Consider the following 16,197-nt stretch of genomic DNA (forward strand, 5'->3'; position numbering starts at 1 on the left):
GAGGGGGAGGGCCCCGGACCCCAAAAAAAAAAAAAAAAAAAAAAAAAAAGAATGAGGAGTACCACAAATAGTAACTATATAGGCACCCCAACCATCAGCTAACAAACCACCAGCTGTGACTAAGGCTTGTCAAGATCACCAGATAACCCCCAGCTGACCCCAGATATCTGAGCAGTTAAGACTATCATATGGAGAAAAAAAGAAAAAAAAAAAGACACCTATTAAGGGTAAAAAGGCAAGCCACAAATTGCAAGACTATATATATCTGCACTACCTATACTCTACGCAAAAAAGGATTTGTATCTAAATAAATAACTGCTATTCATCAAGAAAAGCAACCCAATTAAAAGGTGGTCAATAGCACTTGTGTTTGTTTGATTTCTCGACAAAGACTTCTAGACAGTGGCAAAAATAAATCCTCTTTTGCAACACAGAACTCACTGTTCAGTATGAGTTTTGATACAGGTAAGAAGGAACATGATACCTAAAAGAGAATCAGGTGATAGGGGTGTACTGATAAACATAAAGATTGCTTCCAGGACTATAGAGCTGATAATTTCCCTCATACCTTAAGCTTTTAAATTATCAGCTGTATTGATTTAGTACTCTAATTTTAATGTTGACATGAAACAAAGATGGCTTCTTTTTTTAAGCTTGTATCTTGAACACAGTGTCTGGAGTTTAAAAAGGTATTGGCATATCCCAATGATCTGTACTGTTCTAGGGTGTGATGGCTTAGGAGTGAATACGATTTGAACCTAACACATTTTTAGAGGATGTCAAATTCAGAAACAAGCAGATCCATCTCCTGACCCTAAACATGGTCCTAAAGTAAATCGCTTGAGGAAATTGGATCCCAAAGATTACAGGTGTGGAATTTTGAAGCGTGTCCTTACTCCCCTGAAGATCAAAGAAGCCCAACTAAAAGAATTGTGGGCTAACATAACAACTCCTTTTTGAAAGGGCTATTTTATCTTGAAGATTATGAGTTTGGAGGAACTAAGGTGATTGGCAGTGGAAAGAATCAGAACACGTGAAATTCCTTAAAAATTTATTGACAAATAATTTTGTCTATGTTACACATAATTTAAAAAAACGCTTTTAAAAAAATGGTCAAAGACTTGAACTGGCACTTCACAAGAGAATATCGACATGACGGATAAGCATATAAAAAGATGTCCAACATCGTTAGTCACGAGGGAAATGGTATAACATGAAGAAAACGTATAACAATACTATGCATTGACCAGGACACACAGCAATTAGACGCAGAGTCAGTAGGAGTACAAATTAGTACAAGTGTTTTGGAAAACTGTTTGACTACATCTATTATAACTAAATATCTAGTATGACCTAGTGTGTGTGTGTGTGTGTGTGTGTGTGTGTGTGTGTGTGTTTGTGTGTGTATGGCCAATGTAAACAAGAAACAAGTACTTATGTCCACAAAAGACACTTAAAAGAATGTTCATAGTAGCTTTATTCATAATAGCCCAAATTGGAAACAACCCAAATGACCAATAGTAGAATGAATATATAGTCTCACAATTAAGTTCTATATAGCAACAAGAATGGATTTACAGCTATACACAACAATATGGATGAATCTCACAAGATAATTTTGAGCCACAGAAACTATACGCTAAAGAAGACACATCAATACTGTATGATTCCACTTATACAAGGTTCTAAGAACAGGTAAAATAAATTTATGATGATAGAAATCAGAAAAGAGGTGACTTTTGTGGGGAGGCATGGAACTAAGGAGGGCCTAAGAGAGAAACCTTTGTGAGGTAAGACGTTCTATGTATTATTAATGTGTGGAAGTTACATGGGTATGTAGGTATGTGAACGTATATAAATGCATTCAGTTGTACACTCAATACAAAACAAAATGGAAAAAATGCTAAGAATGTGAGGCATTGGGGAAAATGGGATGTCTCATATACTGCTGGTGGGAGAGTAAACTACAACAGCTTCTAGGATAGCTATTTGGCAGTCACCTATCAATATTATAAAAACACATGTCTTTTGACTCAGCAAAACCACTTCTAGGAATCCATGCTCAGAAATATCTGCACATGTGTGAAATATATGTACAGGGCAATAATGGCAACTTTTTATTAGTAAAAGATTGGTGAAAACTTAAATGTCTTGTCAACAGAGAATTTTTTTTTTTAAGAAAAAAAAAAGACCCTTTGGGATATTCTTATGCTTCTTACACACCCTCAGAGAATGAGGAGTCTTGTTTATATGTCAACATAGGACAATCTCCAAGTATATTATTTGGCTAAAAAAAGCAAGATGTACAATAGTATCAAAAAAGGAAGGGCTTCCCTGGTGGCGTAGTGGTTGAGAGTCCACCTGCCAATGCAGGGGACGTGGGTTCATGCCCTGGTCCGGGAGGATCCCACATCCCGCGGGGCGGCTGGGCCCGTGAGCCATGGCTGCTGAGCCTACTATTATCTATGCGCTATATAAAGATGAAATATCTCTAGAAAGATAAAATGGGTTGCCTCTGGGAAGGAGAACTGTTTAGCTAGGATACAAAGACAGAAGAGACTTGTTACTGTAAATCGTTTTGAAAACCACATAAATGTAGGGTACTACTTACTTTTAAATATAATTTTAAAATTTTTAAATAAAAAAGTTATAAAAGCAAATATTTCAGAATTGAAAGTATAGAGGTTTTAGGATTTGGGTGTATGCATTTTTTATTATTTATAAGTACATACATTCATTTAAAATAAGCATTGAGGGTGCAAGCAATTTTAAGGAACTTACCCATACTGTGTCGTTGTCAACACTGCTCCTCTCTTTTCCTTTTCAATTTTTAACTTTTTCTTCCTTTCGATATTAGCCAGAGTTGGGTAATTTCTAGAGAACAATAAAAGTCCATTATGAAAGGGCTTTTAGAGTAAATTTTAATTATGCAATCAAGCAATTGTTGCATTTAACAACTTTTGTTTAACGACTGATGCAGTAAATTGATATAAACTTTTAACTCCTTCTGGAATTTTTTTAAGGGTGAAAAAGTAGACTATAACAATGCTACTCAAAGTGTATACCAGCTGCCAGTCCAAACTCTGCTACCAGTCTGTTACCAAGTAAGAAGCTTACAACAGAATTTAAATCAAATATATCATATAACGCGCTGAAACTCATATAGAGTTCATTTATTTGGCACATACCCATAAATACTATAAACAAAAATGTATTTTCTCATGCATCTACCTATGCAAATACATACTAGGAGGTATATCCAAAGTTACCAAGATGAGGAAGAGACAGTTCTTTAAAAAAAAAGCTACAGTCTACCAGGAAGGTTAAGAAAAGCATGGTTATTTCTAAAGACTAGTTATAACAAAAGACAAAATATTAAGCATCCTAAGGAGTATAAGGGAGGTTGGGAAGGAAAGATCCTATCTAGAGGGAGAAATCCACAAAGGAACATGAAAGACACCGGTCTTAAATGGTGTTAAGAGACAAAAATCTGATGGAAAAGCGTCAGCATGTGCTTTTTTTTTTTTTTTTGGCCGCGCCACATGGCCTGTGGGATCAACCAGGGATCGAACCCATGCCCCATGCAGTGGAAGCACAGAGTCTTAACCACTGGACTGCCAGGGACCTTTTTTTTCTCTTTTTTGGTCAGAGTGTTCTAATGCAGACAAACCAAGGCCTCAGAAAGTGTGAGAGAATGGCAAGTGGTTCATTCTTAAAGAAACAGTTACAGGCAATCAGACCTGAAAGGGAGGCTGGGGCCAAAATGTGCCTCGAATGCCAGACGAGAAAGCTATTTTTTTTTTTTTTTTTTTTTTTTTTTTTGAGAAAGCTATTTTTAATTCAGTGGTGTTGGGGAGCCACTGAAAGTTATGAACAGGGAAAGATATGAACAAGGCAGTGAAAAAAATTAAATCTGACAGCAGCGTGCAAGATGAATTGCTCTGACAAAGCTTTCTTTGTTCCTTAGCACAGTTGTGTGGTGATGGAGGCACCAAACTTTGGGGGTGAGAGGAACAGATACTAGGAGCATAAAAAGCACGAAAGGAGGGGAACACAGACAGCCCTCTACCACTCAGCCTGGCTGCTCATTAGAGTAAATTTTGAGAAACATCAACACATCATGTTCTGCCATCATTTCGAGGACACTGCCTCTACCCCCTTCTTTTTTTAACATCTGCATCACTGACTGGGATAGCACAGACAATAGAAGCCCATGGGCTGGGCACACTGGAAGATAAGAATAGAAATGACATTGAGTAAGTGGTGAAGTAATCAGAAAAAGAAAGGCAATGAATTTCAGTGAGGACAGTGCAAAGCAATCCATCCAGCCAAGAAAAATAAACTCCACAAATAAAAGATGATTAATGTACAAGTTATAAATAAACATAAGAGGAAAAGATCAAGGTCACAGGAGATAAAAATCTGACAGGCAGTCAGCACCACATGAGTACAGTTTTGGAAAGCAAACATAATCTAAGGCGATATGAAATGGACTCTGGCACAGGTACAAGTGTGAAATCATCCTCTCATGACACTCAAAGGTGATCAGAAACTCTCAGCTTTGTACTTCTAAACTGAAAAGGAATGTTAAGGAAAAATAAAACTTGGAGGGGATTCAAAAGAGACTCAAAGATGATTAACAGGATGAAAAAATAAAACCTCTGAAGAAAGATGAAAGGAACTAGAACTGTTTGCAGCCTTTAAAAGAGGGAGAGAAGTGACAAAAAATGATCTTACAGAGAAGATGGCAGCCAGCTGTTCTCAACCGGAAGACAAACTACACGGAAGCAGAAATGATGAGGAAAAGGTGATGACTTTCACAGGCACCACAGTGTCTGGACGTGTTAACTCACAGCTAATCAACACTCTTCACACCTCTGAAATTCACTTATTCTTATTCTTAAAAATGTTAAAGAAACACAAAATGTGTTTCTTTAACGTTTTTCTTCTGAGTGTTACAGAGCAACCCTTAACATGTTGGGTCATATGCTAAACATAAAGACTTGGTCCTACAGTGTTTCATGTATAAGCAAGGAGCTATGTAAATGCTTCTCAGTGGTAAGGAATATAAACAGTTTGTTACAGGAAGTGGATTTTAGGTGAGATATAATAAAGAATTCCTTGAATGAGACATCAAGAATGTTGTGGAAACTCCTTTGGTGGAAGTCTTTTAAAACAGCTCACTTCTTCTTTCTGGCTGACTAAAGTGTCACTTTCCTAAAGGTAGGGGATTTTTATATCCCTTCCAAAGTTATAAGATTCTATTTTTCAGTGCTTAAATTATTAAAATTTTCTTGCAAAAGTTATACCATTCTTATTTACATAGAACCTAGAGACTAAAAACTAGGGAAAACAAGGGTACCAGAGAGCAAATTATCCCCCCAAATGGGAAACCAGAAACACAAGACCTAGTTATACATACAACAATGATCAGAAGGCCCTTCCAGCAACATACTAGTGAGACACAAGAATAAGGAAAAGTCTGGATCTTTGATAAAGGACACAGCTCAGGTTTCTAAATTACACAAATCCAGAGAAAACTGTTGAGAAAAATCACAAATTGTGTTACATTGTACAATTGCATACCAATAAAATTTAGTCCAATATCTCCTGGTAGAGAATGGATGTTATAAAGCTATAAAGACTGTGACAAGTGGTATTTTCACAGTTGGTTTCTCTATTTTTATCTGCTAAAATCACTTTTCTCCCTACTTCCATCTTTTCCCAACACCCCAAAAGGAAGTGGCCCTGAAACCGTATGCTCTCTATCTTGCTCTCTTCTCCCTCTTTCATTTCTTACCCCCTCTTTGTCTTCCCCTTGCCTAAGCCTTTAAGCCTCCAGTGACAATCCTTAAGCCCCAGAGTCAATAAATTAGCAACATGGAACCAACCATTATCTTAGCACATCTCATTCTGGTTACCCTTCTCTTTCCTTATACTCAAATCACCACCCACTCCTTGGCTTTTCCCTTAAGCCTCTTCTGTAGAAAAACACAATCCCTCTTTATTCTCCCTGAATCACGGCTACTTCAACACTACTGCATTTTTATTTCAAAGTCTTTCCAAACTTCAAAAAGATGTAGCATTCTTTAGGAGCACAGCCCCTCTGCTGAATTCTGAAAGAACTGGGGACACAGCTGTAAAGCGTTTGCTCAGAGCCACAGTAACTGCAGTATTAAAATAAATAACACAACTACTCCACCTAGTGGACTCCAAATCTGCCGTGAAGTATGTTTCAACATCTCTAAAATAAGAGGTTTGGGAAACGAACCTCTACCACTCATTTTTCCTAATGCCAAATCATACAGCATTTGTACCCGACAGGAATTAAGAAAAAATAACTACCGTTTTTTTTTTGGCTAGGATTTCTTTTTTTGCAGGTTATTAGTGGAAAGCCTTAAAGTTTTTAATTAAACACAACTATGGATGTTTGTCAGAACTATGCATTAAAAAAGAATAAACTTCACCTTCAAATAAATTGGAGGGGGAGGGAAGGGGTGGCACGACCCCTCTCACAAGAAGTCCTGCAAAACAAACTGATTGCCCTGCCTTCCAAAGACGCCAGCTATCCCTTGACCAGACACTGTTATCCCCACACAGCAAAATTTAATGCTTCAGTTGCCTGTGCTCTCACGGCCACCTACGGATATTCTTCCCACATCTCCCATTAGAGTGAGGGTCTTAAAGGCAAGAGTCTACTCCTATCTCTTTTCAGTAAGCTTGGCCATATATAAAACAATCTTTGCCTTTTCAAATACTGAATGTTTACCTCTAATTTCAAGCTAAACTCTTGTCAGGAAGTTATTCAAAGCTATAATGTACATCAACATAAATTCAAAGGTGGCTGAGAGTTCTCGATTACATTACAAAACCAAACTAGTCTTCTACCAGGGACTTTATAGAAACATGTGCTACCTAAGCTAGTTTGCATCTTCAAATGTTAATATTCCTTAAGTTTCTCTAGCCAGTGGAATTTTTTCCTTTAAAGCACTTGTTGCACAAAACCACAAGGTGGCAGAGTTCACGTTCAAATGGGGAAAGCTACTGTAGAAAGTAATGCATTCAAATACAGATCAATTTGGTTTGTCTTGGTGATGATCTGTCCTATGTGGTGAGAATTTATTGTTCAAAACCACAGCAGTTTAAGTACCATTAGTTATATTACTGAATTCCAACTACAGTTATTAATCTGATCAACACTGCCCAATTTCTTTAACAATGACAAAAGTATAGTTTAAAACATAAATTAAAAATATGAATCTCAGCAAGATTTCTCCAACCACTTACTTGTATATACCAAAATAGAATAACACCCATAATAAAAATATTTTCAAGCCCCATTTACATATATCAACATTTATAAACATCCCTTCTACCTATGGCACCATGGGATATAAACATTCACACAAACCATGGTTCTTACATTTCTAAAGCTTGTAATTTATTTTTTTAAAAAAGACACATAAGCAAAAAAGTTCATCAATAGTACCATAATGAGGGGCACATACACTAAGGAGGCAGAGGGGATACCACATTCAAAGAGGAACAAGATACCCCTCTAGGCAGATAAGGAAAAATACTCCCAAAATTTTAGTCTGGCAGGATTTCAGTTGAACTAAAAGCAGTGAGCAGAACTTCAAGGATAGAGAAGGGAGGATTTTCTGGAAGCAGCATGATGAAAACAGAGGTTAAAAGTTCAAAAAACTTGTTTGGGATATGAAAAAGAAGAAAACCAAGTCTGGCTGGGACAAAGAACTCCTATAAGTAATGTGGGATTAATCAGGAAAGATGTGTTAAGCCCAAATTACAGTACCCTGACTGTCAGTTCTAAGGTGTTGTTTTCACTGGCATTTTACCTGGCTAAAATAAAATCAGTTTAACAAATTTATTTTTAAATTTTATTCTACATAGTCATCTATGTAACTAAGAAATACATGCATACTAGCATCTCAATTTGCATGAAAAAAGAACAAACACAAAGAGAATAGCCTAACCTCGTTGGTCAAAGTCAATTCCTTCAGTGTGATCAACAAGTACGCTCCTCTGCAGAGTGTACTTCAGCTGTGTGGTTTTCTTGACTTAGCAACTGAGCCAGGGCTGAGATTTTGCCAGGTGGGTGTAACGAAGGGCAACGGAATGAGGGACCTGAGCTTCTGAGAGTGGTGGAAGTGACTTAAACTTGGCAGAGAAGCAAAGACAGAAGGGGGATGAGAGAAAAAGAAGGTAAAGGGGGTAAGAGGTGGGAGGCTTCAACTAGTCCGGGACCAGGTACAGGTGACAGTGAGACAGTTGGATGAAATGCAAGGCATGACCAAAGAGGAGTAAGCCCAACTTCAAGATTTCTGGGGCAGAAAGTCCAGGAGATCCACAGGGTGACCGTGAAAGTAAGTGGCAGAAACTGCATGGAGGTAAAGGGCACTGGAAATTGGAAGGTAAAAAGGTGCCAGATGAAACTCTTTACTGTAAGCTGTGAGTCTCAAAAAGTCAGCGGAATTCAAAGGATACACACTTCTGTTGGACCATCTATATATATGCCAAGGGCAGGGTGGTAAAGGCAACTGCAATCCGCCTTGTTAAGAATCACGGAGGAGGGACTTCCCCGGTGGTCCAGGGGTTAAGAGTCCACCTTCCAATGCAGGGGATGTGGGTTCGACTCCTGGTTGGGGAACTAAGATCCCGCATGCCACGGGGCAACTAAGCCTGCACACGGCAACTACTGAGCCTGAGCACTTTAGAGCCCACACGCCACAACTAGAGAGCCCACATGCCGCAACTACTGAGGCTGTGCGCTCTAAAGCCCGTGCACCACAACTAGAGAGAAGCCCGCATGCAGCAACAAAGAGCCTGCACTCCACAACAAAAGATCCCATGTGCCGCAACGAAGATCCCACTGCCGCAACTAAGACCCAACGCAGCCAAATAAATATTTTTTTTTAAAAAAAAGCATGATGGGGGAGGCTGTCAGAGCTGCAGAGGGCTGTGGAGACAGATGGCAGGAAACTCCAAGAAGAAGGGCCAAGGAGCAATCATCTGGAATCCACGTCAAGGGGGCCCTACAAGTCACAAAACCAGTCACTTTTTGTTCTTGTTTTATTTGACCTTTCCACAGCAATCTGCACTGATAATCACATCTTCCTTCTTGAAATCCTCCCTTCTACTGGCTTCCACGACAGGTCATATTCTGAGTTTTCTTCTACTTCTCTGGCTCTTGCTCAGCAGGCTTGTTGGTTTTAACTCCCTTTTAGGCTATCTTCCCTTTCCACTCTACCCTCTCTCTGTGGGGTGTATCTTCTGCATTCATGGTTTCATGATTTTAAAATATCTATCTCCAGCCAGTCTGGTCTGAGTCCCAATGCTTACGCAACATCTTCAAATAGACATCTCAGAATCTCCTCATACTCAACGATGTCCTAAATCAACACCTCCAAATGTGATTCTCTTCCGGGATTCCCTGTCTGAGGAACAGGCACCACCTTTCACAAAGGTGATTTCACAGAGGAACTAGGACATCTCCTCAAAACCTCTTTCCTCCTCAACCTCACAACTGTCCAACTACCAAACAGTGCCCATTTTTATGTTCTATATCCACCTAGTTCTGTCCCCACAACTGCCATCTTTCAAAAGCTTCTATCATCTCTTACCTATATTCACGTTCCTATACTCATGCCAATCTGTCTGTGCACTAGCCCCTACCTCCCCTTATTTCTTCCTATTAGGTCTAAGTTCAGCTCAACTGCCCTTTGTCAAGGAACACCCCACTCCTCCAGACTAGATGTGGTCCTTCCTCTTATATGCTGAGAAGGAGGGTAGAGTGGAGGACTGCGGGAGAGTAAAACAGCTAGAGACATAGTAGAACAGAATCACTGAAGCTGGCTACCATTAATTTAATAGTGGGTCCTACTTTCCCAGTTTATATAATGACTTAATTTAAACACTCATTAGATATAAAAGAACCAAGGTTGGTTAATCAGGAACTCATTTCAGAACTTCCCTATTGCCTTAAGTGAACTCAAAACTTGAGAGATTAAACACCTTACTTAGTTAACTTCTCAGTTGCTTTATAATCATTGCTGACTAATAGCCATCATCATTCTCCTCAAAAGAATTAAACATATACAACAGGGGCTGGCACCACTGAGCTGCAACAACTTCCAACTGACCAAAGTCAGGGCAAAGTACCAGGGAAAAACCTTTGCAGGTAGACAATTTCCAGTCCATCTAGCAGGATATAATCTTCAATACTGTCATCACCAGCTCTTTAAAAACTAAGTATCAGGAAGGGGAGCTAACTCTTCTTGTTTCATTATTCCTCTGTGCAAAATAGTAAGAAAAAGATACACCCAACAGATAAAAAACAAATAAGCAAAACAAACAGAAAACAAAAAACTAGAGTGAAGTGGAATCATGAGAAGAAAAAAATTGTACCTCTAAAGAAGCCACCTAGAGGAGGCAAGGAGCTTTATATGAACGTCTTCGAATTCTTCACTAAGCCAAATCACGTCATGGTCCCAACTCCTTTGACTTCTAAGTTTGACCATGCAATTGGCTAAGGCTTCTTATCAATGCCAAGACTGGTTCCTCCCATACTGCACCATTTAACGGTAATTCAGTCCACAAATATTTATTCTCCACATACTAAATCCCAGGTACTATGCAAAGTGCAGCAGAATCAAAGATGTCTAAGACTAGGGCCACCTATAATATAATGCAACAAACGCTACTGTGTTTGTATTAATAAGCTATGTATTCACACAGGAAGTAGTGAATAATGCTTTAGGGGAGGTTGGTCCATGGACTGGCAGCCAATCCATACACTTATGTCAGGGTATAAATCAGCTATGTCCCTAAACAAAATATATTTAGTTCAGCTGACATTTTCTTCTTACCAAGACTTTCTCAATGAAGAAAGTAAGGTATAGATTTATATTCTGGTACAAGTTCCTTACCTTGTTACAGACTAGCATTCTGACAGCATTGAGATAGAGGAAATGAAGAAGAAAATGACAAATCAGGTGACACTTAAGACAGGTCTTAGGACTTCCCTGGTGGTCCAGTGGGTAAGACTCTGCATTCCCAATGCTGGGGACCTGGGTTCAATCCCTGGTCGGGGAACTAGATCCCGCATGCATGCAGCAAGTAAGAAAAAGTCCGCATGCCGTGACTAAGATCCAGCGCAGCCAAAATAAATAAATAAATACATGTTAAACAAAACAAAACAAAACAAAACAGGGGGCTTCCCTGGTGGCGCAGTGGTTGAGAGTCTGCCTGCCGATGCAGGGGACACGGGTTCGTGCCCCGTTCCGGGAAGATCCCACATGCCACGGAGCAGCTGGGCCTGTGAGCCATGGCCGCTGAGCCTGCTCATCCGGAGCCTGTGCTCCGCAATAGGAGAGGCCACAACAGTGAGAGGCCCGCATACCGCAAAACAAACAAAACCCAACAGTTCTTACAAGATAAATAAGATTCTGCCGGGAGATAAAGAGGAAAAGGCATTCTAGTATACCCTAATCCTCCTGGTGGCCTAGATTCTTACCCTAGATTATTACATTTGTTAGCCAAGGATGCTCTTAAAATTCTATTAAATCCATTGAGTCCATGTTGACTGCTGACTGGCTGGACCCAGGTTTACTTTCTTAAGAATTAATTTCCTCTGATTGTCTTTCACCCTCATCTAACTCTTTACACAGTATTAATAATGGATAGCTGCATACACATTTGCTGAATTCTATTTGTTCTCGGTTGCTTCTAAATCTTTACGTTTATGCTGGTTTTCCTCAGAATTACCTTTCAAGCTTTAAAGGGCAGTAGCTAACTCTCTCACGTAACACTGCATCATTTCACACAGCTCTTCATATACACACATACAGGGGCTTTAAGCTGAAAACTTTAAGTTGAACGAAGTACAACTTTAACCTGCTGGTTAAAAGTTTTTAAGTATCCTTCTTGACCTTTGAAGGTAACTCTTCCTATCTGAGGCTCTCATGTTTCAATTCCAGAAAAACAGCTATTGACTTAAAAGTGCTGCTGACCATCATAATAGCTCTGACTTGGTCTTCTGTTTCAGGATGAGAGGTATCCTGGTCCTAGCCTGAGGCAACAGCATCCTCATGGGATTTTTCATTGGTAGATTCTAGCTAGACATCTTTTAAGCTTTCTTCCCTTATAAGTATAAAGCTACAAGTCACATGGTAAGACTCAAATTTCTTAGACTTTAATTACAGGAAAACATTTCTCGTCTTTTTATGGATAAGGACAGGCACGTGTGTATCTTGTCACTGCTGTACTCCCTCTGCCTAGCACACTCCAATCATTCAACAACTTTTCTAAAGTAATCAAAACAATAAACATAACAAAGTATTATACATTTTTTTAAAAAATAGCACTCACCCATCACTGCCTCAGTATTGAATATTTAACAGAGGGGGCATGTAGTGGCTCCCCTCAAAGAGCAAGGTCCCATTATGACATCAGTTATTTATGAAGAGTTCCTGTTAGGTCTACCAAAAGCTACATTCAAATAGCCTCATATAATATAGTTTACAGTCCTATTCCCTACTACCAACGTTATAAGGGAATGCAATGAATCAAAACTGCAATAATAAATACTGTGTGTTTATTAAACGTCAAGTAATGATACTCCCTAAGTCACTATATACCAATTCTGAAGAATGACAAAATTAGGACTGGTCATTTTCCATTGAATATTTGCAACATTATAAAAGACCAAATTTCCATGGGTGGGCCTGAACCAAGATGGTGGAGCAGAAGGGATGTGCTCTCACTCCTTCTTGCGAGAACACCAGAATCACAACTAGCTGCTGGACAATCATTGACAGGAGGACACTGGAACTCATCAAAAAAGATACCCCACATCCAAAGACAAAGGAGAAGCCTCAATGAGACGGTAGGAGGGGCGCAATCACAGTAAAATCAAATCCCATAACTGCTGGGTGGGTGACCCACAAACTGTAGAACACTTAGACCACAGAAGTCCACCACTGGAGTGAAGGTTCTGAGCCCCACGTGAGGCTTCCCAACCTGGGGGTCCAGCAACAGGAGGAGGAATTCCTAGAGAATCAGACTTTGAAGGCTAGTGGGATATGATAGCAGGACTTCGACAGGACTGGGGGAAACAGAGACTCCACTCTTGGAGGGAACACACATGGTAGTGTGAGCATCGGGACCCAGGGGAAGGAGCAGTGACCCCATAGGAGACTGAACTAGACCTACCTGCTAGGAGAGTGTTGGAGAGTCTCCTGCAGAGGGCGGGGGGTGGCTGTGGCTCACCGTGGGGACAAGGACACTGGCAGCAGAAGTTCCGGGAAGTACTCCTTGGCATGAGCCCTCCCAGAGTCTGCCATTAGCCCCACCAAAGAGCCCAGGTAGGCTCCAGTGTTGGGTTGCCTCAGGCCAAACAACCAACAGGGAGGGAACCCAGCCCCACCCATCAGCAGTCAAGCAGATTAAAGTTTTACTGAGCTCTGCCCACCAGAGAAACAACCAGCCCAACCCACCACCAGTCCCTCCAATCAGGGAACCTGCACAAGCCTCTCAGACAGCCTCATCCACCAGAGGGCAGACAGCAGAAGCAAGAAGAACTACAATCCTGCAGCCTGTGGAACAAAAACCACATTCACAGAAAGACAGACAAGATGAAAGGGCAGAGGGCTATGGACCAGATGAAGGAACAAGATAAAACCCCAGAAAAACAACTAAGTGAAGTGGAGACAGGCAACCTTCCAGAAAAGGAATTCAGAATCATGATAGTGAAGATGATCCAGGACCTCGGAAAAAGAATGGAGGCAAAGATTGAGAAGATGCAAGAAATGTTTAACAAAGACCAAGAATTAAAGAAGAAACAAACAGAGATGAACATTACAATAACTGAAATGAAAACTACACTAGAAGGAATCAATAGCAGAATAACTGAGGCAGAAGAACAGATAAATGACCTGGAAGACAGAATGGTGTAATTCACTGTTGTGGAACAGAATAAAGAAAAAAGAACGAAAAGAAATGAAGACAGCCTAAGAGACCACTGGGACAACATTAAACGCAACAACATTCGAATTATAGGGGTCCCAGAAGGAGAAGAGAGAGAGAAAGGACCAGAGGAAATATTTGAAGAAATTAGAGTCGAAAACCTCCCTAACATGGGAAAGGAAATAGCCACCCAAGACCAGGAAGCACAGTGAGTCCCATACAGGATAAACCAAAGGAGAAACACGCCAAGACACAAAGTAATCAAACTGGCAAAAATTAAAGAAAAAGAAAAATTATTGAAAGCAGCAAGGGAAAAACAACAAATAACATAGAAGGGAACTCGCATAACGTTAACAGCTGACTTAGCAGAAACTCTACAAGCCACAAGGGAGTGACATGATATACTTAAAGTGATGAAAGGGAAGAACCTACAACCAAGATTACTCTACCCAGCAAGGATCTCATTCAGATTCAGCAGAGATATTAAAACCTTTACAGACAAGCAAAAGCTCAGAGAATTCAGAACCACCAAACCAGCTTTAAAACAAATGCTAAAGAACTTCTCTAGGCAGGAAACACAAGAGAAGAAAAGGGACCTACAAAAACAAACCCAAAACAATTAAGAAAATGGTCATAGGAACATACATATCGATAATTACCTTAAGCATGAATGGACTAAATGCTCCAACAAAAAGACACAGGCTCCAACCAAAAGACACAGGCTGGATACAAAAATAAGACCCATATATATGCTGTCTACAAGAGACCCACTTCAGACCTAGGGACACACAGACTGAAAGTGAGGGGATGGAAAAAGATATTCCATGCAAACGGAAATCAAAAGAAAGCTGGAGTAGCAATACTCACACCACATAAAATAGATTTTAAAATAAAGAATGTTACAAGAAACAAGGAAGGACACTACATAACCATCAAGGGATCATTCCAAGAAGAAGATATAACAATTATAAATATACATGCACCCAACATAGGAGCATCTCAATACGTAAGGCAGCTGCTAACAGCTATAAAAGAGGAAATCGACAGTAACACAGTAATAGTGGGGGACTTTAACACCTCACTTACACGAATGAACAGATCACCCAGTCAGAAAATTAATAAGGAAACACAAGTGTTAGATGACACAACAGACCAGAGAGATTTAATTGATATTTATAGGAATAAATAAAATTCATTGAGGACTAATAACCTGCTGTATAAAAAAATAAATTAAATATTTTTTAAAATAAATAAATAAAATAAAATAAAATTCAAAAATTTAAATAACAAAAGACAAAATTTCCTTTTTCAAATTGTTCCGTAGGGCCAGAACGGTCATTATTTTCAAGTCCTCAGCCTTGCCACAGTAAAAGAAAATTGTTTCACTAGTTCTTAACTCTTTACTCACTTTCTTCTTTCTTCCCTCCATCTTGCAATCTCCTCTGGAGTGTCTAACTTGATTTTCTTCATACCAGGAGCATGCGTCTATGGGGAAAATGTCTGCTGAATATCAAGAAGCGTATTGTATGCTTTTGACTAAATCTCAAGTATTATGGGGGATAATGGAGACTGTGTACCCAAAAGTAAATTTACTAGCAGAGACAATTTTAAAACTAAGTAAGCAAGCTTTGTCTATCCTTATTATGACTTTTCCTTTAAAGGAAAGAGAAATTTTCTCTTGTCTTTAGATTAGTACTACTGATAAGAAAAAAGTCATAATATCATTTTGGTTACAAAGTAAATGTCACCAAACACTTGATTCATATTAAATACCCAAATGAATTACCTGCCAACCAAAGTTAAGAAAGTTAGCTAGAGAAATAATGAATATACAAAACAATTTGAAACAGCATGGTATAGTAAAACAGAATTTGCCATCATGAAATTCAAGTGCAGGGGTCAGTTCTGAGACCCTGGGCAAATCATTTTACCAATCTGTTAAATAGGGCCAAGATTTATTTACTTTACACAGTGGCTTACAAGGATAAAATTGAATAGTAGATGTAAAAATGCCTTACGGTGTTCTGTGTACAGTGTTCTGTGAATGTTACTCATTAGTAGGCTATGTATATAGAGAGCTATGAAGATAATAAATCAATGAAATAAAAAGAGCATGTAACAAACAAACAAAAAAAGAACTTACATTTCTCCAATGGAATTGGACAATCTTCTCATGTGCACTAAAAGAGCAATCTACCTCAGGGCACTGTAAGA

At 39.3% G+C, this 16,197-nt stretch overlaps 1 protein-coding gene and 1 non-coding gene across 2 annotated transcripts in view; one reads left to right on the plus strand and one right to left on the minus strand.

Moving 5' to 3' along the window:
• NUFIP1 (nuclear FMR1 interacting protein 1) overlaps positions 1-16,197 on the minus strand; it is a 40,999-nt gene that overhangs the window by 20,018 nt on the left and 4,784 nt on the right. Inside the window, exons 4-6 of the mRNA XM_024755467.1 lie at positions 16,127-16,189; positions 15,392-15,468; positions 2,782-2,874 (exon numbers count right to left, since the gene is read on the minus strand). Of these exons, the coding sequence (XP_024611235.1) occupies positions 2,782-2,874; positions 15,392-15,468; positions 16,127-16,189 (233 nt within the window). The remainder of the gene's footprint in view (positions 1-2,781; positions 2,875-15,391; positions 15,469-16,126; positions 16,190-16,197) is intronic.
• On the plus strand, positions 354-480 carry LOC112406717 (small nucleolar RNA SNORA40). The gene has a single exon (XR_003004616.1). It is a non-coding gene; the product is annotated as a small nucleolar RNA SNORA40 (small nucleolar RNA).

This window comes from Neophocaena asiaeorientalis, unplaced genomic scaffold, assembly GCF_003031525.2.
Source record: "Neophocaena asiaeorientalis asiaeorientalis breed wild unplaced genomic scaffold, Neophocaena_asiaeorientalis_V1.1 scaffold59, whole genome shotgun sequence".
Classification (NCBI taxonomy): domain Eukaryota; kingdom Metazoa; phylum Chordata; class Mammalia; order Artiodactyla; family Phocoenidae; genus Neophocaena; species Neophocaena asiaeorientalis.